The sequence below is a fragment of the Mobula hypostoma genome, chromosome 5, assembly GCF_963921235.1.
Source record: "Mobula hypostoma chromosome 5, sMobHyp1.1, whole genome shotgun sequence".
In the NCBI taxonomy this organism is placed as follows: Eukaryota; Metazoa; Chordata; class Chondrichthyes; order Myliobatiformes; family Myliobatidae; genus Mobula; species Mobula hypostoma.
The window spans coordinates 3,151,702-3,173,883 of NC_086101.1; the positions used below are offsets into that span (position 1 = coordinate 3,151,702).

A 22,182-nucleotide genomic window follows, 5' to 3' on the forward strand; every position below is an offset into this window, starting at 1 on the left:
TTGCCACCTTTTTCATTTTTATCCCCGTTACACTGCAGCTCATCCTATTGGCTGAAATGTTCCCTGTCATCTGCCTGTCCTTCCTGACGGCCTCTCGATACACTGTCTCTGTTCGTATACCTACTGTCCCAAACTCAACCTATCATTCAGTTTCCCAACAACACACATAAAAGTTGCTGGTGAACGCAGCAGGCCAGGCAGCATCTCTAGGAAGAGGTGCAGTCGATGTTTCAGGCCGAGACCCTTCGTCAGGACTAACTGAAGGAAGAGTGAGTAAATCCCTTACTCACTCTTCCTTCAGTTAGGAACCTCTTCCTAGAGATGCTGCCTGGCCTGCTGCGTTCACCAGCAACTTTGATGTGTGTTGCTTGAATTTCCAGCATCTGCAGAATTCCTGTTGTTTCTCTTTTTCTATTCCCCGGTTCTGGTACCCGTCTTACCCCTTCTCTTCTCCTCACCGGCCCATCACCCCCCTCTGGTGCCCTTTCTCCCATCGTCAAATCTGCTCTCAGATTCCTTCTTCCTCAGTCCTTTTTCATCCTTCTCGTTACAGCTTCCGACTGCATCGCCCTCTCCCCCCCGTCACCCGGCCTAACCTACCAGTTGCCAGCTTGTACTACTCCTCCTCCAGCGCCAATCTCATTCTGGCCTCTTCTCCCTTCGAGACCAGAAACACAGACGGTTTATTCCCTTCCCTAGATGCTGCCTGACCTGCTGAGGTCCTCCAGCGTTTTGTCTGGAATCGCGGGTGCTCCCTCACCTTTGGAAGCTGGTTCAGGATGCTCACTTCGCGCTGACCGCCAGGGGGAGATGTTGGTGGGAGGACCAGTATTCGAGCTAGAGTTCAAGTTTATTTTGATCGGCCATTCCGCGGTACTAATGTCATGAGCATTATCTTTTCCCAGCAGCATAGCACATTAACGTAAACGTAACATAAAGAGCACATCAAAGATAACGACACTCGTGTGGCGGTGGATGGGGGAGGTGGAACCAAGACCGATGCAGTCTGTTCAGGAACCTGATAACAAAGGGGAAGAAGTTGTTGAACCGCCGGTCACAGAAACTGGGAGGGTGTCGGTCAAAGAGATCAGGAAGTTTTAGGGGGCCGCGGGAATCACGGGGAGAGAGGGGGGGAGGTAGGGGTCGGGACGAGTCAATGACAGAAGGAAGATTTTAGGGGCCGGGGAATCACGGGGAGAGAGGGGGGTAGGGGACGGGACGGGTCAAAGAGATCGGGAAGTTTCTGGGGACCGGGGGAATAACTGAGACGGGGAGAGAGGGGTGTAGGGGTCGGGACGAGTCAATGACATAAGGAAGATTTTAGGGGCCGGGGGAATCATGGGGAGAGAGGGGTGTAGGGGTTCGGGACAGGTGAAAGAGATCAGGAAGTTTTAAGGAGCCGGAGGAGTCACGGAGACGGGGAGAGGGGACGTCTTTCGTGTTTAGTACCGCTCCGGGGTATTTTTGAGCGGAGAGTCCCAGCGAATTCGCCCTCAACCCCGCCTCCCTTCCCTCCTCACCTCCACACCCTCCCCCCGCCGCTATTCCGGGAAGAGAAAGTGAAACCGTGAGAGAAGTAAAGGCGCAGCCGCTGCCGCCGCCGAGTCGCCGCCACCCGCAATGGATGCAGCCGGTGCGCTGTTCGGGGTCGCCGTCTTTCTCGGCACTTGCTACCCACCAGGTAAAGCCCCCATCCCCGCCGCGCTCCGGCCGAGTCCCGGAGGGGAGGTGGAGGACCGGAGGAAAATCCTACCCACTCGGAAGCACCATTCGGCCCACCGTTCTCTGCTGGCCTCCGTCTCTCCCTCCCGGCGCTCACTCCGGGCCAGCTCGACCTCTCCCTGTCGGTCAGAGATCCGGAGTTCCGGGTTCGTTCCCGACCTTCGACGCTGTCTGCGCGGATGTGCACGTTCTGCCCTGCGAGTCTGCGGGTTCCCGCACATCCCGGGGACGAGCGGGGTCGATGGGGAGGGTAATCGCCCGCTGTGAATTATCCTCAGTGTGCGCTGGTGGGGGATAGAATCTGGGGACCCCCTGTAAAATACCGACCTCCCGGACCCCCTGTGAAACACCGACCCCCCCCCACCCCCCGCGAAACACCGACCCCCTGTGAAATACCGACCCCCCCTCCGCGAAACACCGACTCGGCCCCCGGCCCCCCTGTGAAATACCGACTTGCCCCGCCCTCCCCGACCCCCTGTGAAATACCGACCTCCTGGACCCCCTGTGAAACACCGACACCCCCTCTGACTCCCTGTGAAATACCGACTTGCCCCGCCCTCCCCGACCCCCTGTGAAGTACCGACACGCCCCCCCCCGGACCCCTCCCCTGGGTGTGAGATGAGGCCAAACTCGGGTTGGAGGAGCAACACCTCATACTCTGTCTGGGTAGCTTCCAACCTGATGACATGAACATCGATTTCTTTACCTTAGTTATTTCTGCTCAACCCATCCCACAACCCACCTTTCCCTGTTTTTCCATTCCACATTCCGGTTCCTCGCTCTGTCCTCACCCTCCCCTCCTCCTCTTTCTCCCAAGGCCCACTCTCCACTCCCATCAAATTCCTTCTTCTTCAACCTCTTACCCTTTTCACCTTCCCGCTAGAAGCTGAAAGCAAGAGTGTGATGTTGAGCGTTTTTGTACGCTTGGAGTACCGTGAGCAATTTTAGGCCCCATATCTGAGAAAGGATGTGCCGGCCGGGGAGACGGTCCAGAGGAGGTTGACAAGAATGATTCCGGGAATAAAAGGATTAGTTTATGAGGAACGATTGATGGCTTTGGGCCTGTACTCACTGGAGTTTAGAAGAATTGGGGGAGGGAGAATAGGGAGTGTGGTGGGATCTCTTTGAAAGCGATTGAATATTGATAGCCCTAGATAGAGTGGATGTGGAGAGGATGTTTCCTGTAATGGGGGGGTCTAGGACCAGAGGGCACAGCCTCAGAATAAAGGCAAGGCAAGTTTATTTATATAACCCTTTTCAATCACAAGGTAGTTGATTTACATAGAAAAAAATAAAATCAAATATCAAATTTCAGACAATATAAAAGGGAATAAAATCACACAACAATAGCTATGATAAATAAAAGTTTCAGTGCAGGTTCTAATTAAAAGCTGCAGCGAAAAGAAAAGTTTTAAGCTTCGATTAAAAAGAGCTTTAAGTTCAGTCGATGTTTCAGGCCAAACCCCCTAAGCAGGACTCAGGGTTTTGGCCTGTATTAACCCCCCCCCCCCCCAATAGATGCTGCCTGGCCTGCTGAGTTCCTCCAGCATTTTGTGTGTTTTACTTGGATTTCCAGCATCTGCAGATTTTCTCTTGTTAGTAGTACAGTATTTTAAATTCCCTCCTCTGAAGGACAGGAAGCCAGTGTAGGGATCTGAGAACTGGAGTGATGTGTTCTAAACAGTGCGGACTCCAGCAGCCGCGTTCTGAATGAGCTACAGCTGTCTGAGGGATTTTTTTACAGAGGCCATTACTGTCAAGCATGCTAAAAATAAATGCATGGATGAGATTTTCTAGACCTCGCTGAGACTTAAGGCCTTTGGCTCTCACTATAACGTTGTCGAAATCCAGACTGGAAAACATCCATACAGATGCTGAGTGCCAGAAAGCTGTTAAGTTGCTGATAAGCACCCTTTTCAATGATTTGACTTAATCATGGTAAGTTTGATTTAGGCCTGTAGTTATCAATAACTGGGGCAGCTAGGTTGTTCTTTTGGAAAAGAGGTTCAATGACCGCAGTTTTCAGGGCTTTGGGGAAGCAGCCTGATAGAAGTATTGACTATCTGCAGAATGTCTGGCACTTTGCAATTAAAAAGGCTGTAGGTAAAAGGGGACAGAAGGAGGATTTCAGGTGCAGCACAATTTCCTCTGTGGTCTGTAGCTTTGAATTGTGTCATCTTAACTAAACTAGTGCTAAGTGAGTGAAAGGGTGACATTGATCTCTGACCTGAGGCAGAGACACCGACAACATATCTGATCTTCTGAATTTTGTTGGTAAAGTAGAACGCAGGGACTTTGTGGATAGGAGTTCAGGTGCTGCTGATACAGGAGGATGTGTGAGCCTCTCAAATCAGGCACAGGCATTGTAGCTGTTTGTGTTTATAATACCAGAGGAGAAGGACTGCCTTGCATGTCCCAGCTTCATAGATGCAGAACATTTCTTTATAAATATTGCAATGGAGCTGGGGTTTTATTTTCCAATGCTGGTGTTCAGCTCTTTGGAGTTTAACCAGCGCTGTGTTTCTCCGTGGTGCTTTTTGCCTCCCAGAAACTACTTTTTACTTTTTTTGCGGCCGATTGCATCACTGACATCTGTAATCTTAGACTTGAGCTGGTCTGCAAGGTCATTGACAGAGGCCGGCGAGAAGGCAGGGGTGGGGAGAAAAGGCCTGCGTGAGCAACGCCTTGGTGTTTTCAGAGATATATTGTTTTGTGATTACCTCAGTTTGAGCGCTAGTGAACAGGGACATAGTCATTTTAACGAGAACAGAAATGCTCGGAAAGAGCAACACCCCAACAGAGTTACAACCTTAAGACAAGGTTGAGGGTGGGGCCTTTGCGGTGTCAGGGTGGTGGTAGAGGGACATCCATTTTGAACAGAGACAAGGAGGAATTTCTCTAGCCAGAGGGTGGTGAGTCTGTGGAATTCATTGTCACAGACACTGTGGAGGCAAAGTCATTTAAAATGGACTATATAGTAAAGTGTCCCGCGGGCTGGCAGAGGGAACGAGTGCCTTACACCTCCTTTAGTAGAGATGTACCTCCACCCCAACACCCGAAAGGTTAGAGAGAGGAAATTTAAAGGGATCAGAAAGGGCATTTTTTTTTTACAGAGAGAATGGGAAGTGCCCGGATTGTGCAGCCAAAGGTGGAGATGTGATGGAAGTGTTTATGAGGCTCTCAGGCTCATGAATGTGCAGGAAACAGAGGGATACGGACGTTGTGTAGACAGGAAGGGTCAGTTCAATTGGGCATTTGATTACAAATATGTAATTGGCTTGATACAATACTGTGGGCCTGTAAACGTAAATTTGCTGGATCAAATAACGACAGCACAAAAAGATTGCTACTTATCTTTTCAAACAACACACATAAAAATTGCTGGTGAACGCAGCAGGCCAGGCAGCATCTCTAGTCGATGTTTCAGGGCGAGACCCTTCGTCAGGACTAACTGAAGGAAGAGTTAGTAAGAGATTTGAAAGTGGAAGTGGGAGGGGGAGATTTAAAATGATAGGAGAAGACAGGAGGGGGAGGGATGGAGCCAAGAGCTGGACAGGTGATAGGCAAAAGGGATATGAGAGGATCACGGGATGGGAGGCCCAGGGAGAAAGGCGGGGGGAGCCCAGAGGATGGGCAAGGGGTATAGTCAGAGGGACAGAGGGAGAAAAAGGAGCGAAAGATAAATAAATAAATAAGTAACAGATGGGGTACGAGGGGGAGGTGGGACATTAACAGAAGTTAGAGAAGTCAATGTTCATGCCATCAGGTTGGAGGCTACCCAGACAGAATATAAGGTGTTGTTCCTCCAACCTGAGTGTGTCTTCATCTTTACAGTAGAGGAGGCCGTGGATAGACATGTCAGAATGGGAATGGGATGTGGAATTAAAATGTGTGGCCACTGGGAGATCCTGCTTTCTCTGGCGGACAGAGCGTAGGTTTTACCTGTTTGTTTCTTTGAGCTCAGCCGGCGAGTTAACTTGGTCCTGACATCAGAGACAGAACCGTTCTCATCTCTCTGGCAGTTCAACAAGTTCACTGCCTGATGTCAGAATTGTTAGAAGTTATAAGGCCACCGATACAAAAGAAAAATCAGTTTGATAGACCTCCAGCCACCTTAGTTAAAGAAAGGAATGCCCTGCCTGGTTTGTTGGAGCCTCAACTTAATAACAAAGATAAGAACATACATCAAATTTGTGCTTTAATTAAGAAAGGGATGTCCTGTCTAATTTCCATCAGGTACTGCCTTTTGTCAAAACCAAAAGGTGCGAAAAGCTCAGAGACATCTATGTGGATCTGGGTGAACTTCAACCCTTATCTTGCTGAAAAAGAAAGCAGCTGTGAGACATTATTCAAACACACTGCAGTCACCCACAAAATACACAGACATAGTCGGTACTTAACCCATTGTTTACAGGAATCTGAGAGTTCCCCCATTCCCTTAGACTTTATCAGGCCGAATGCCCTGACCCTGTGCTGACGTGCTCTCTGACTCTATGAGGAGGCTGATGTTGACCAGTATCTCCTGAGTCCGGTTGGTGTCCCCTGGGCTCTGCCTGCTTTAACCCAGGTTCTTTCTCCACCCAGTTCTGAGCCATGGTTCCGTGCTGGATGGTGACACGCTGGTAGACTGCATGTTTGTAGAGGAGGCGCGTGGCAAGGGGAGCTTCCCGGGCTCCGTTGACCAGACCGACGCTGTGTTGCTGCTGCGGAGGGTGTCCGGCCGTAAGATGGAGAATGAGCAGCCCTCGGGCGTGGCCGTGCCCCCTGACCTGAAGCCAGGCATGTTCCTCGAGGTGTTCGGTAAGATCCCACAAACTCCGGGGTGTTGAGAGCTGGGTTGACGCTACTGAATGGGACAGGGTGCGGACCGGCCGAGCGGCCTCTCCCCATGGGTTACAGGTTTACAAATTGCCATTGTACTTCCTCATCCGGAATCGGGTTTAATGTTCTACATACGTGGTGAAATTTAGTGTTTTGTGGCAGCAGTCAGGTGTGAGAAACGCACAAACACAAAGTGCAAAAAGGAAGCAAAATTACTGAGATGGTGTTCACGGGTTCACTGTCCATTCAGCCAGAACTTGTTTGGTAACAGTCTCCTGCCCCAATTAAGTAGCATAGTGTCCTGTTACAAGAATAGGCATCCGTTAGTGTCGTGAGACCACGAATTTGCGCCTTGGAAGGTTTCCAGGGCACAGGCCTGAGCAAGGTTGTATAGAAGACCGGCCGTTTCCCATGCTGCATGTCTCCCCTCTCCATGCCACCGATGTTGTCCAAGGGAAGGGCACTAGGGCCGATACAGCTTGGCACCGGTGTTGTCGCAGAGCAATGTGTGATTAAGTGCCTTGCTCAAGGACACAACACGCTGCCTCAGCTGGGGCTCGAACTAGCAACCTTCAGATCACTAGACCAACACCGTAACCACTTGGCCACACTCCAAGAATCACCCCTTGTAATAATGATCAGTGAGGCACAGAGAATCTGTATTTACCCTCAAGTAGCTTTTATCATCTCAACTAAAAAGCAAGAACTAACTACCTGTTCGAACCCCTGGCCCTCCATGAACAGTCAATGAAGAGAAAAGGTACTGCCCAGGAAAGGAGCCGATGCTGGCCTCGTGGTCCTGATCTCCACATGTCCATGGGGTCCTCCTTATCTGCGATGGTTGGTCTCCTTCGTTGCTGTGTCTCCTGCTGGCCGAGATGAAGTTCGTAATCCAATGGCCAGATCTAAAGTCACATTCCCTATGGTGACATTGTGACTTTCCAAAGGGCATTGTCCCCATCCCTTGGTATAACCCATGGCTGCTGCTGTTATATAATATGTCTGTCCCAACAATGCATATTGTAGAAAGACTGATTATTCACGGGAAACATTGACAATGAATAATTTTCATAAGTACTGAAACCACACTTTGCAAGTTTCTGCTTTGTTATTTCTTCTGGACAAGACCAGTGGTCGTCCCTTTGATAAATCTATTCCTTTCCCAGTACCATTCATAACAATAGCTTGTGTTGGCGGGTATCCATGTATTCTCATGATGTTTACCAACATTGTGAACCCTGTTCAAAGAGTAGGTTGAATTATTTCCATGTCGGGGAATGTGGAATACCGCTCAGACGTAGAAGCTTCCTTTACCATCATCACAGGTACCCAGTACTCTGTTGGTTATTGTAAGGCTTCTAATATGACACAATGGCACCCTTTCCCCAACTCAGTCTTTTAGATGCTCATCTGAGACCCAATTTGAGTCAGCATGGATTTGTGAAAGGAAAATCATGTCTGACGAATCTCATAGAATTTTTTGAGGATGTAACTAGTAGAGTGGATAGGGGAGAACCAGTGGATGTGGTATATTTGGATTTTCAAAAGGCTTTTGACAAGGTCCCACATAGGAGATTAGTGTGCAAACTTAAAGCACACGGTATTGGGGGTAAGGTATTGGTGTGGGTGGAGAATTGGTTAGCAGACAGGAAGCAAAGAGTGGGAATAAACGGGACCTTTTCAGAATGGCAGGCGGTGACTAGTGGGGTACCGCAAGGCTCAGTGCTGGGACCCCAGTTGTTTACAATATATATTAATGACTTGGATGAGGGAATTAAATGCAGCATCTCCAAGTTTGCGGATGACACGAAGCTGGGTGGCAGTGTTAGCAGTGAGGAGGATGCTAAGAGGATGCAGGGTGACTTGGATAGGTTGGGTGAGTGGGCAAACTCATGGCAGATGCAATTTAATGTGGATAAATGTGAAGTTATCCACTTTGGTGGCAAAAATAGGAAAACAGATTATTATCTGAATGGTGGCCGATTAGGAAAAGGGGAGGTGCAACGAGACCTGGGTGTCATTATACACCAGTCATTGAAAGTGGGCATGCAGGTACAGCAGGCGGTGAAAAAGGCGAACGGTATGCTGGCATTTATAGCGAGAGGATTCGAGTACAGGAGCAGGGAGGTACTACTGCAGTTGTACAAGGCCTTGGTGAGACCACACCTGGAGTATTGTGTGCAGTTTTGGTCCCCTAATCTGAGGAAAGACATCTTTGCCATAGAGGGAGTACAAAGAAGGTTCACCAGATTGATTCCTGGGATGGCAGGTCTTTCATATGAAGAAAGACTGGATGAACTGGGCTTGTACTCGTTGGAATTTAGAAGATTGAGGGGGGATCTGATTGAAACGTATAAGATCCTAAAGGGATTGGACAGGCTAGATGCAGGAAGATTGTTCCCGATGTTGGGGAGGTCTAGAACGAGGGGTCACAGTTTGAGGATAGAGGGGAAGCCTTTTAGGACCGAGGTTAGGAAAAACTTCTTCACACAGAGAGTGGTGAATCTGTGGAATTCTCTGCCACAGCAAACTGTTGAGGCCAGTTCATTAGCTATGTTTAAAAGGAAGTTAGATATGGCCCTTGTGGCTACAGGGGTCAGGGGGTATGGAGGGAAGGCTGGGTTCTGAGTTGGATGATCAGCCATGATCATAATAAATGGCGGTGCAGGCTCGAAGGGCCGAATGGCCTACTCCTGCACCTATTTTCTATGTTTCTATGTTTCTATGTTGCAATAAATTAGTGCGAATCATGGTAAGCAGCAACTAGCATATGTAGCACGGATTTCAGTTTTATGCATTTCCTTAGACATGAGGTCTATGTGGTCAATAATCAGGTGTGTTGTAAATGAAGGGGCTTCAGAAATTTAACTGCAGTCCAGAGTTACCTGGGATTCATCTCGACCAATCTGATTAGTTTGTGCCTGATCTTGGTAATTTTCTCTAGTAATATCCCTTATTTTCTGGAGGATCTGTATCTGGGTTTCTAATTCTGCTATATCTATTGTGTTGACCATTGCCAGCCCTGATGCATAACCTGCTCCCACTCATTCCAATAGTCCTCTTTTCCTTCTATTTTTGACTGGTTTAAACTCACTCCTGCTTAGTTGTCTCCCAAGAAGGTGAGTACATAATGGTTTTATCGTAGGTGAGCACCATTCAGGCACCATTATTTCAGTTAGATTAAAGATTACCTCAACATGCTGGTTCCCTTGTATGAAAGTGACAAGCTCCCCCTGTATCTCCTAACACTAATCCTACCCCATTTGTATTACGCTGGGTCTCACTACTTTCAGGCTGTGGGGTAGATTCCGTCACTTGTGGGTGTGGAGTAGTGATTTTTCTAAAAGCTTTGTGAACCTGAAGAGGGCCTGGCCTCTGACAAAAACACTTCTCCGTTCCTTTAGTGTCTTCCCTATTCTACTCTCCCTGTGTGCTACATTCCCATGGGCAGTTCATAATGAAGCATAGAAATCTACAGCACATTACAGGCCCTTCGGCCCACAATGTTGTGCTGACTTATAACCTACTCTAGAAACTGCCTGGAATTTCCCCAGCACATAGCCCTCTATTTTTCTAAACTCCATGTACCTATCTAAGAGTCTCTTAAAAGACCCTATCGTATCCGCTTCCACCATTGGTGCCGGCAGAATATTCCACACACTCACCACTCTCTGTGTGAAAAACTTACCCCTAACATCCCCTCGGTATCTATTTCCAAGCATCTTAAAACTATGCCCCCTTGTGTTAGCCATTTCAGCCCTGGGAAAAAGCCTCTGACTATCCACATGATCAATGGCTCTCATCATCTTATACACCTCTATCAGGTCACCTCTCATCCTCTGTCACTCCAAGGAGAAAAGGCCAAGTTCACTCAACCTATTCTCATAAGGCACGCTCCCCAATCCAGGCAACATCCTTGTAAATCTCCTCTGCACTCTTTCTATGGTTTCCACATCCTTCCTGTAATGTGGTGACCAGAAATGAACACAGTACTCCAAATGAGGTCTCACCAATATATCTTTAACATTACCTCACGGCTCTTGAACTCAGTCACATGGTTGATGAATGCCAACACACCGTATGCCTTCTTAACAACACTGTCAACCTGCATAGCAGCTTTGAGCGTTCTATGGATATGGATCTCAAGATCTCGCTGATCCTCCACACTGCCAAGGGTCTTACCATTTATATTATATTCTGTCTTCAAATTGGACCTTACAAAAATGAACCACTTCACACTTATCTGGGTTGAACTCCATCTGCCACTTCTCAGCCCAGTTTTGCATCCTATTGATGTCCCGCTGTAACTTCTGACAGCCCTCCACACTATCCACAACACCCCCAACTTTTGTGTCTTCAGTAAATTTACTAACCCATCCCTCCACTTCCTCATCCAGGTCATTTATAAAAATCACGAAGAGTAGGGGTCCCAGAACAGATCCCTGAGGCACACCACTGGTCACCGGCCTCCATGCAGAATATGAACCGTCTACAACCACTCTTTGCCTTCTGTGGGCAAGCCAGTTCTGGATCCATAAAGCAAGGTCTCATGCCTCATTACTTTCTGAATAAGCCTTTTTCTCCAAATGCTCATAAATCCTGCCTCTCAGGACCTTCTCCGACAACTTCAGTGCCCACCACTGAAGTAAGACTCACTGGTCTATAATTTCCTGGGTTATCTCTACTCCCTTTCTTGAACAAGTGAACAATATTTTCAACCTTCCAATCCTCTGGTACTTCTCCCGACCCTATTGATAATGCAAAGATCATCGCCAGAGGCTCAGCATACTCCACCCTCACTTCCTACAGTAACCTGGGGTATATCTTGTTCAGTCCTGATGACTTATCTAACTTTAAATTCCTTCCAAAAGCTCCAGCACATCCTCTTTCTTAATGTCTATATGCTCAAGTGTTTCTATCTGCTGTAAGTCATCCCCACAATTGCCAAGGTCCTTTTCACTGCTGAATACTGAAGCAAAGTGTTCGTTAAGTATCTCCGCTACCTCCTCCGGTTCCATACACACGTTTCCACTCCCACTTCTGACTGGTTCTATTCTCACATGGCTCATCCTCTTGCTCTTCACATACTTGTAGAATGCCTTGGGGTTTTCCTTAATCCTGTCCACCAAGGCCTTCTCGTGGCCCTGCTGGCTCTCCTGATTCCATTCTTCAGTGCTGGCTCTCCTAATTCCATTCTTCAGCTTCTTCCTGGCACATCTGTAATTTTCTAGAGCTCTAACAGTATCTAGTTTCTTGAACCTTTCATAAGCTTTTCTTCTTAACTAGATTTTCTACATCCTTCGTACACCATGGTTCTTTAACTCTACCATCCTTTCCCTGCCCCAATGAAATATACCTATGCGTCCATTATTAAGGACCTCCAGCACCCAGGACAAGCCCTTTTCTCACTGTTACCATCAGGGAGGAGATACAGAAGCCTGAAGGCACACACTCAGTGATTCAGGAACAGCTTCTTCCCCAGTGCCATCCCATTCCTAAATGGACTGTGAAGTTTTGGACACTACAGTACCTCACTTTTTTTAATATACAGTAGTTCTGTTTTTGCACATTTTTAAATAATCTATTCAATATACGTAATTGATTACTTGTTTATTTATTATGTCTTATTTATTATTTTTTCTCTCTCTCTCTGCTAGATTATGCATTGCACTGAACTGCTGCTGCTAAGTTAACAAATTTCACATCACATGCCGGTGATAATAAACCTGATTCTGATTCAGAACTCCATGTAAATGTTCCCTGAACATTTGCCATGTTGCTGCCGTGCATTTCCCTGAGAACATCTGCTCCCAAGTTCCTGCCTAATAGCATCATACTTCCCCCTACCCCAATTAAATGTTTTCCCCAGTTGTCTGCTCCTTTTCCTCTCCAGAGCTATGGTGAAGGAGATGGTGTATCTCCCACCGAGAGATCTGACACCTGACCAGGTTCATTTCCCAATACCAGACCAAGCCCAGCCTCTCCTCTAGTTGGCTTATCTACATATTGCATCAGAAACCTTCCTGAACACACCTAGAAAACTCCACCCCATCTAAACCCCTTGCTCTAAGGAGATGCCAGTCAATATTGGGAAAGTTAAAAACACCCATCACAACAACCCTATTATTCTTACACCGTTCCAGAATCTGCCTCCCGATCTGCCCCTCGATGTCTCTGCTACTATTGGGGGGGTGTACAAAAACACCTAGTAGAGTTTTTGCCCCCTTCCTGTTTCTGACTTCCACTCACAATAACTCAGTAGACAATCCCTGCATGACTTCCTCCTTTTCCGCAGCCGTGATACTATCTCTGATCAGCCGTGCCATTCCCCCATCTCTTTTGTCTCCTTCCCTGTTTGTTATGAAGCATCTAAAGCCCGGCACACACAGCAGCCATTCCTGTCCGAGACATCCAAGTCTCTGTAACGGCCACAACATCATAGTTCCACGTATCGATGCACGCTCTAAGTTCATTCGCTTTGCTTATGACACTCCTTGCATTAAAATAGACACATCTCAATCCATCAGCCAGAGTGTTTCTTTGCTCTGTCATCTGCCTATCCTTCCTCACAAACTCCCTAAAAGCTGTCTCTACTTGTATGCAAACCACCCCATTCTCTGCCTCTCACTTCAGTTCCCATCCCCCTGCATATCCAGTTTAAACCTTCCCCTACAGCATGAGCTAAGCTCCCTCTCAGGGCATTGGTTCCCCTCCAGTTCAGTTGCAACTCGTCCCACTAGTACAGGTCACCCCTTACCCAGAAAAGGTTCCAATCATTCAAGAACTTGAAACCCTGCCCCCTGCACCATCGCCTCAGCCACTCATTCATCTGCCCCATCTTCCTGTTCTGACCTTCACTGGTGACGAAAACAACCCTCAAGAAACGTTTGGGGTGACCCACCCCAGTTGATATACCTCTTATGTAGATCACAGCCTCGCTCAATATTCACATGTGTGTGATCCCACAGAACTGTAATCTTACCATGTCAATCATTATCCGAAGGCTGTTCAAGAATTGGACGACAGACTGACTTCTGATTATCCCCTCCGGGATACTGAATAATGTCACCTCTAGAATTTTATTGCACAGGAACAGTACCTTTGTACCGCAGTCGTGCTTGTGCCTTGCAAATGTCCCTGAGTTCTGTGCCATAATTTGCTGCACCTTCTGATCATTGCTCATCTCACCCACTGTGCATATTCTATCCCGATATTCTCCTGCCGGGATCGGCGTGTGGTGTCTGTTGTTCATGCAGGTTGGCATCTGCCAGATCATACAATTAACTGGGTCAAAACAAAGCCCCACTTTGACCGTGTAATCACTCCCCAGTATATGTTCCTGCTCCCTGCGTAATTCCACCAACACTATGTTTCAATGCTAATCTAATCTAATGTCTCCTACTCTAACTTCCAATGTCACACTCACATGCCCCAGTTGGGATAATTTTACCTTGTATCTCCCAATTTATACTATTTATATTAGTGGTGTTGATGGTGGTTTGGGATCTTGCAGTGTCCCATAAAAAGGTAATAGGGCAGCCTCTGACCCTATCACTCACTAGAGGTTTCCGGTTTCATCGCACCTTGTGTCACACACCCATGTTGGTGAGCCCTGACACCATCATTGAAGCTCAGGGTACAGTCCCCTGGATGGTGGTGTCTCCACCATTTTATTTTGTGGGCCCAGTCTTTCCGGCCCCTCCAAGGGCAAACCGCATTGCTCTGCTCTTTCTCGTCTCAGGGTTGGACATTCTCTGTTGATGTGCCCCTCTTGACCATAGTTATAGCATTTAATTACTCCACCTTCGGTTCTCCCTGTTCCCGGCCCTGCTCCATTTCCTCTGCCATTCCTTGCCCCTTGATAGAGGCAGGGAGGTCCTCAGGGGTGGTTCCCTACCCTCATTTCTCCAGGCAGGTTTTAATAGGCGTCACCTTCCCATCAGAGAGTTTAGATGGTCTTTGTATCTCCTTCTCCCACGCTCTACACATTTTCCTCTGTACCCATGCCTCAGTATGTGTGGGTTCAGAAGGATCAAACATTTCCAGTGCCTTTTTAGATTCATCGGTACAGTGAGACACCGGTGTCCTCAACCATCTATTTGATGACTCTGGTCCTAAATGGTCCCACTCTAATGCTGTCCTATAAACCCCTTGGAACGCAGTCCATAAACAGGATGGTGACATTTGGCTAGCACGTCCCCCGAGTCCCCTCTGTTAACTCCCATACGGTCATTGTTGCGTTTTCCAGTTCCTCACGTTGTTTATCTGGCAAAGCTGAGTGTATATTTGGGTGTAAACACATTATAATCAGTTTCCTTTCCTCAGTGTTGTCTCAGCCGTGTATTATCCCCTGGTGATTAGTTGCTCGGGAAAGCTCTCGAGGATTGTCTCCGAGCACACATGTCCCGATATCTATAGCAGTATCTCTAAGTTGCTGTACCACGAACAGCGTGGTGTGTGCTATATTCTGATTTTGATCTGCTCCCCCGGCTCCCCCGCTCCCTGATAGTAACTCGGGGTGCCAATCGTGCAGACGGTAGCACTGGCCCCTGTTGGTAGGGTGACGGTGGGAGTTCCTCGGGAAATGGTGCTTCGTAAGTATTGTAATCGTATCTAGTAGTTTCATCTGCTAAATTACTCCAATGAATATCTCCATATTCACCTTCCTCCCCTCTTTCAGATCCAAAAGCACATATTATTCCTCGTTGTGTCGCAGGTTGGTCCTGCAGCTTTTTAATCTGCTTTAAGCACTTTGCATGATCTCCAGTGTTACTCGTCCTTTCCTGTGCTGATTTCTTAATCGCATTCATAGCCGTCATTAGATCACCGCACTGTTTTCTTCACCCTTCGCTAATTCAACTGCTTCCTCTAATCGGCTTTTTTCTTTGAAGTGTGTAATTTCTCCCACGTCAGCTGAAACTTGTTGACATGCACCAAGACCGTACTTCTCTGATTCTGTGAATCAGTAACACTTTCTCTAAACGTTTCTGCCTTCTTTTGGAGCCCTTTGTGTCCTTCTGACCTCTCTCGCTGGGCTTCAGATTTCCGCTGAAGTTCTACAATTTCCTGTTAGAAACATAGAAACATAGAAAATAGGTGCAGGAGTAGGCCATTCGGCCCTTCGAGCCTGCACCGCCATTTATTATGATCATGGCTGATCATCCAACTCAGAACCCAGCCCCAGCCTTCCCTCCATACCCCCTGACCCCTGTAGCCACAAGGGCCATATCTATCTCCCTCTTAAATATAGCCAATGAACTGGCCTCAACAGTTTGCTGTGGCAGAGAATTCCACAGATTCACCACTCTCTGTGTGAAGAAGTTTTTCCTAATCTCGGTCCTAAAAGGCTTCCCCTCTATCCTCAAACTGTGACCCCTCGTTCTGGACTTCCCCAACATCGGGAACAATCTTCCCGCATCTAGCCTGTCCAATCCCTTTAGGATCTTATACGTTTCAATCAGATCCCCCCTCAATCTTCTAAATTCCAACGAGTACAAGCCCAGTTCATCCAGTCTTTCTTCATATGAAAGACCTGCCATCCCAGGAATCAATCTGGTGAACCTTCTTTGTACTCCCTCTATGGCAAAGATGTCTTTCCTCAGATTAGGGGACCAAAACTGCACACAATACTCCAGGTGTGGTCTCACCAAGGCCTTGTACAACTGCAGTAGTACCTCCCTGCTCCTGTACTCGAATCCTCTCGCTATAAATGCCAGCATACCATTCGCCTTTTTCACTGCCTGCTGTAACCTGCATGCCCACTTTCAATGACTGGTGTATAATGACACCCAGGTCTCGTTGCACCTCCCCTTTTCCTAATCGGCCACCATTCAGATAATAATCTGTTTTCCTATTTTTGCCACCAAAGTGGATAACTTCACATTTATCCACATTAAATTGCATCTGCCATGAGTTTGCCCACTCACCCAACCTATCCAAGTCACCCTGCATCCTCTTAGCATCCTCCTCACTGCTAACTCTGCCACCCAGCTTCGTGTCATCCGCAAACTTGGAGATGCTGCATTTAATTCCCTCATCCAAGTCATTAATATATATTGTAAACAACTGGGGTCCCAGCACTGAGCCTTGCGGTACCCCACTAGTCACTGCCTGCCATTCTGAAAAGGTCCCGTTTATTCCCACTCTTTGCTTCCTGTCTGCTAACCAATTCTCCACCCACACCAATACCTTACCCCCAATACTGTGTGCTTTAAGTTTGCACACTAATCTCCTGTGTGGGACCTTGTCAAAAGCCTTTTGAAAATCCAAATATACCACATCCACTGGTTCTCCCCTATCCACTCTACTAGTTACATCCTCAAAAAATTCTATGAGATTCGTCAGACATGATTTTCCTTTCACAAATCCATGCTGACTTTGTCCGATCATTTCACCGCTTTCCAAATGTGCTGTTATCACATCCTTGATAACTGACTCCAGCAGTTTCCCCACCACCGACGTTAGGCTAACCGGCCTATAATTCCCCGGTTTCTCTCTCCCTCCTTTTTTAAAAAGTGGGGTTACATTAGCCACCCTCCAATCCTCAGGAACTAGTCCAGAATCTAACGAGTTTTGAAAAATTATCACTAATGCATCCACTATTTCTTGGGCTACTTCCTTAAGCACTCTGGGATGCAGACCATCTGGCCCTGGGGATTTATCTGCCTTCAATCCCTTCAATTTACCTAACACCACTTCCCTACTAACATGTATTTCGCTCAGTTCCTCCATCTCACTGGACCCTCTGTCCCTTACTATTTCTGGAAGATTATTTATGTCCTCCTTAGTGAAGACAGAACCAAAGTAATTATTCAATTGGTCTGCCATGTCCTTGCTCCCCATAATCAATTCACCTGTTTCTGTTTGAAGGGGACCTACATTTGTCTTTATCAGTCTTTTCCTTTTTACATATCTATAAAAGCTTTTACAGTCCGTTTTTATGTTCTCTGCCAGTTTTCTCTCATAATCTTTTTTCCCCTTCCTAATTAAGCCCTTTGTCCTCCTCTGCTGAACTCTGAATTTCTCCCAGTCCTCAGGTGAGCCACTTTCTCTGGCTAATTTGTATGCTACTTCTTTGGAATTGATACTATCCCTAATTTCTCTTGTCAGCCACGGGTGCACTACCTTCCTTGATTTATTCTTTTGCCAAACTGGGATGAACAATTGTTGTAGTTCATCCATGCAACCTTTAAATGCTTGCCATTGCATATCCACCGTCAATCCTTGAAGTGTCATTTGCCAGTCTATCTTAGCTAATTCACGTCTCATACCTTCAAAGTTACCCCTCTTTAAGTTCAGAACCTTTGTTTCTGAATTAACTATGTCACTCTCACTGTGTCACTGTTGTAACCTATCTCGCCCAGCTTCTGCTTTATGCCGACATTCATTCTCCGATTCTAATCGGTGTGGTTCTGCTTTAGCATTTTGTCGTAATTCTATCAAATCCTCAATTAAACAGCCAACTGCTGCTGGTTTTAGTAATTGTTTAAACTTCCTGATCAATAGCTTCCCTTGGGCGATTCTCCACAGAGCGTCACCAGCAGATTTCCCTTCACAGCCAGGGTGCCCGACAAACTCCTCGTATCGTGGCCATTTCCCCAACATGTATTTCCGGAGGTATCCCCTCCAATCAAAACAACCCAAGTCCTGTGGACTTGCAGAATTTCCTGAATTCTTCATCCTGGTTCAGTAACTGCTAACTACCCAGCCCCAGATCTCTGTCCCTCACCCACGTGGTCCGACTCGAGTCTCCCGCTGAACAAAGAGATTTATCCTTGAGCCCACAACGGGGACGCCAATTCTGTCACAAGAATCACCCCTTGTAATAATGATCAGTGAGGCACTTGAATTTGATTGTAATTTATTGTCTCAACTAAGAAGCACGTGGGTTCACAAACTAACTACCTGTCTGCACCCATCTAGAATCCCTGACCCTCCATGAACAGTCAATGAAGAGAAAAGGTATCACCCGGAAAAGGAGTTTATGCTGGTCAGGCATTTCTCGCGGTCCCAATCTCCACGTGTCTAGGGGTCTTCCTTATTCGCAATGGTTGGTCTCTGGTTGCTGGAGCGTATTTGGAGCTCCTGAATCCTATACCATTCCTCATCAATTGAACCATTCGATCTCCATCTCTTCAGCTCAAGGTCACCTGACCTACCGGGGTCACCTTCTGACTGGTTCTTGTCCAGGGCTACAGCCAACATTGTTTCATGGCTCTGCCCCTCATCACCTCCCAAGCTTGGTGTACTTGAGTCTTTCAACTCTGACTAGTGGAAAAACAGTTAATCTAGGCAACTCAAATAGAGTCCAGCGAGATTACAGATTGCTTCTTTGGTAGGTCTGGTATTTTACATAATAACTAGCTACTCATCTGGGAATGGTCTCAGATTTAGCACGTCGTTACCTGAAGTTCCTTGTGTCCACATTCAAGTACTCTGATTAGATTGTCCCCAGAGCAAGACTCAGTTCACCGGCCACAAAATGGGGCGGGGAGGGGGGATCAAAGACAACTGGCTTGTCTGCTTCCCCTGTCCTTTCTTCTGGCCAACAGTCCCAAATAAACAAAAGGAATCCTAGCTATCTTCTTGATTTGTTTTTGTTCTTTAAGACTTTTCCCAAATAAGCGATTTTTCCCAAATAGTTTTCCCAAATAGTCTGATCAGCCCCGGCTGGGTCACCTGGAGGAGGCTGTATGATGTTGAAAGACCCGAAACACCCGATGATTCTGGGAACATCACTGAAGATGTGTCCAGAAGCATCGATAGATGTATGTACACAGCTCCCAAATAGTTATTTTAAGTAAGTGGTGCAAGAAGAGAGCCCAGGGAGGTCACGGGCTCATTGCCCATTCAGGAATCTGAGGGTGGAGGGGAAGAAGCTGTTCCTGAAACATTGAGTGTGTGTCTTCAGGCTCCTGTACCTCAGTCGCAGTGAGAAGATGGCATGTCCTGGGTGATGGGGGTCCTCACTGGTAGATGCCGCCTTTCTGAGGCATCACTTTTGAAGATGTCGTTGACTAGTCCCCATGATGGAGTTTACAACTTCCTACAGCTCTTTCCAACCCTGTGTCCACACCAGAGGGTGATGCAACCAGTCGGAATGCTCTCCGTCATACAACCGTAGATATTTGTGAGAGTCTTTGGTGACGCACCAAGTCCCCTCAAACTTCTAATGAAATTAAATGCTTTTGTGCCATTTTTGAAACTGCATCACTACATTGGGCCCAGGGTAGATCCTCAGACACTTTGACACCAAGGATCTGATAAGGTGGCGAGGCTTTAATTTTAAACTCTGTAAACTCGTGATATGGAGAGAAAATTGCTAATTACAATGAGTTAATCTCTACTGTTTAATCACCTGCCGCCTCCCACCGCCCCCCCCCCGCCCCCTGCCCGAGTAGATTACTCTAGGATTATGGCACACCTGGTATTTTGCCAGTCCTGGAACGCAGGGAGATGTGTTCAACAATGCATTATGTTGTTGAACCCAACGATGCATTTAAGATTAAGTTAAAGATTGTTTAATGTAACCTCCAGCACACAAGTGAAAAGGAGAATGAAATAATTGTTACTCTGGATTGATGCAGCACAAAGCACAATTTTTAAAAAAACAACAAATATAAATAAGATATCTTATATACATTGATTGTATGTCCATAAAGTGATGCTAGGGACAGGGGTGTCTGAACAGAGGGTAGCTCTGACAGGAAATGATGGGTGGGGTTTGTGCAGAGGTGTATTAGTGGGTGGAGGTGTTGATCAGCATAACTGCTTGGGGAAAGTAACTGTTTTTGTGTCTGGTGGAGGGGGGGAGGGGGGGGAGGAGGGGAGAGGGAGGGGGGAGGGGAGAGGGAGGGGGGAGGAGAGGGAAGGGGAGGAGAAGGGAGAGTGGAGGGAAGGAGAAGGGAGAGGGGGAGGGGGGGAGAGGGAGAGGGGAGGAGAGGGAAGGGGAGGAGAAGGGAGAGTGGAGGGGAGGAGAAGGGAGAGTGGAGGGAAGGAGAAGGGAGAGGGGGAGGGGGGCGGAGAGGGGGAGGAGGGGAGGAGAGGGAAGGGGAGGAGAAGGGAGAGTGGAGGGGAGGAGAAGGGAGAGGGGGAGGGGGGCGGAGAGGGGGAGGAGGGGAGGAGAGGGAAGGGGAGGAGAAGGGAGAGTGGAGGGAAGGAGAAGGGAGAGGGGGAGGGGGCGGAGAGGGGGAGGAGGGGAGGGTGGAGGAGAGTGGGGGAGGGGGAGAGGGGAAATGGCGGTGCATGTAAAGGGGTGATCACGGGGGTACCAATGAGTACAAATATGGTGTGGATGCTATGTAGCCTCCTCCCTGATGGGAGTGGGACAAAGAGTCCATGAGCAGGGTGGGTAGGATCCTTCATGATGCTACTGGCCCTATTCCTGAACCTTTCTGGAGATGCAGTATGTCCTTGATGGCAGATAGGCTGATGTGCTGATGAGTTGAGCAGGTTTGGCGGCCGTTTTAGATCCTTCCTCTCCGCCGCAGTGCAGTTTCTGTACCAAACAGTGATGGAAGTTAGGATGGTCTCCGCTGTGCACCCTGAACAAACGGAATGATCATCTTTAATGTCTTGTCATTTTGGGCTGTCTCAATCTGAAATATCCACTGTTTATTCCTCGCCTTGGACACTGCCTGACTTGCTGAGTTCTTCCAGTGCTTTGCGAGTGTTACTCTGAATTCCCAGCATGAGCAGAATTATTCTCTAATCTTCCCCACCCTCATCTCCGGAACAGATCACTCTCAGGTTACCGGACACCCGGGGTTTCACCGGCCCCCGGACGTGAGGGAGAAGCACGGCTGTGAGATTAACAAGTACCTGCCCCAGGAATCAGTCCTGGCCTGGGCCACGCCCCTGTCGGAAGACGAACGGACCCCGGCTTACCAGTCAGGTCGCTGGCTCAGCACCCACCTGCACACCCGCGACCGCTCCTTCAGCGTAAGCAGCCTCCACCGCGTGGTGTCGGACCCCGGCGGAGAACAGGACCCCACACCTGTGCAGACCTCAGGTACACCCGCTTATTCCTGCTGGGGAGCGCAGTTGGCAGTGCTGGCTTGTCCTGCTGTGGGAGGGGTGGTACAGAGGGAGAGTCGCGCTGCGGGAGGGGTGGTACAGAGGGAGAGTCGCGCTGCGGGAGGGGCAGGACTGAGGGAGAGTCGCGCTGTGGGAGGGGTGGTACAGAGGGAGAGTCGCGCTGCGGGAGGGGTGGTACAGAGGGAGAGTCGCGCCGCGGGAGGGGCAGGACTGAGGGAGAGTCGCGCCGCAGGAGGGGCAGGACTGAGGGAGAGTCGCGCTGCGGGAGGGGCAGGACTGAGGGAGAGTCGCGCTGTGGGAGGGGTGGTACAGAGGGAGAGTCGTGCTGTGGGAGGGGTGGTACAGAGGGAGAGTCACGCTGCGGGAGGGGCAGGACTGAGGGAGAGTCGCGCTGCAGGAGGGGCAGGACTGAGGGAGAGTCGCGCTGTGGGAGGGGCAGGACTGAGGGAGAGTCGTGCTGTGGGAGGGGTGGTACAGAGGGAGAGTCACGCTGCGGGAGGGGCAGGACTGAGGGAGAGTCGCGCTGCAGGAGGGGCAGGACTGAGGGAGAGTCGCGCTGTGGGAGGGGCAGGACTGAGGGAGAGTCGCGCTGTGGGAGGGGTG

The 22,182-nt window shown here is 48.4% G+C and overlaps 1 protein-coding gene across 1 annotated transcript in view; it reads left to right on the forward strand.

The window, feature by feature from the left end:
* The first annotated feature begins 1,359 nt into the window (after positions 1 to 1,359).
* The window catches only part of LOC134346496 (tapasin-like), a 35,643-nt gene continuing 14,820 nt past the window's right edge, over positions 1,360 to 22,182 (forward strand). The window contains exons 1-3 of the mRNA XM_063047875.1: positions 1,360 to 1,681; positions 6,307 to 6,522; positions 21,281 to 21,553. Coding sequence (XP_062903945.1) covers positions 1,621 to 1,681; positions 6,307 to 6,522; positions 21,281 to 21,553 — 550 coding nt within the window. The 5' untranslated portion in view covers positions 1,360 to 1,620. The remainder of the gene's footprint in view (positions 1,682 to 6,306; positions 6,523 to 21,280; positions 21,554 to 22,182) is intronic.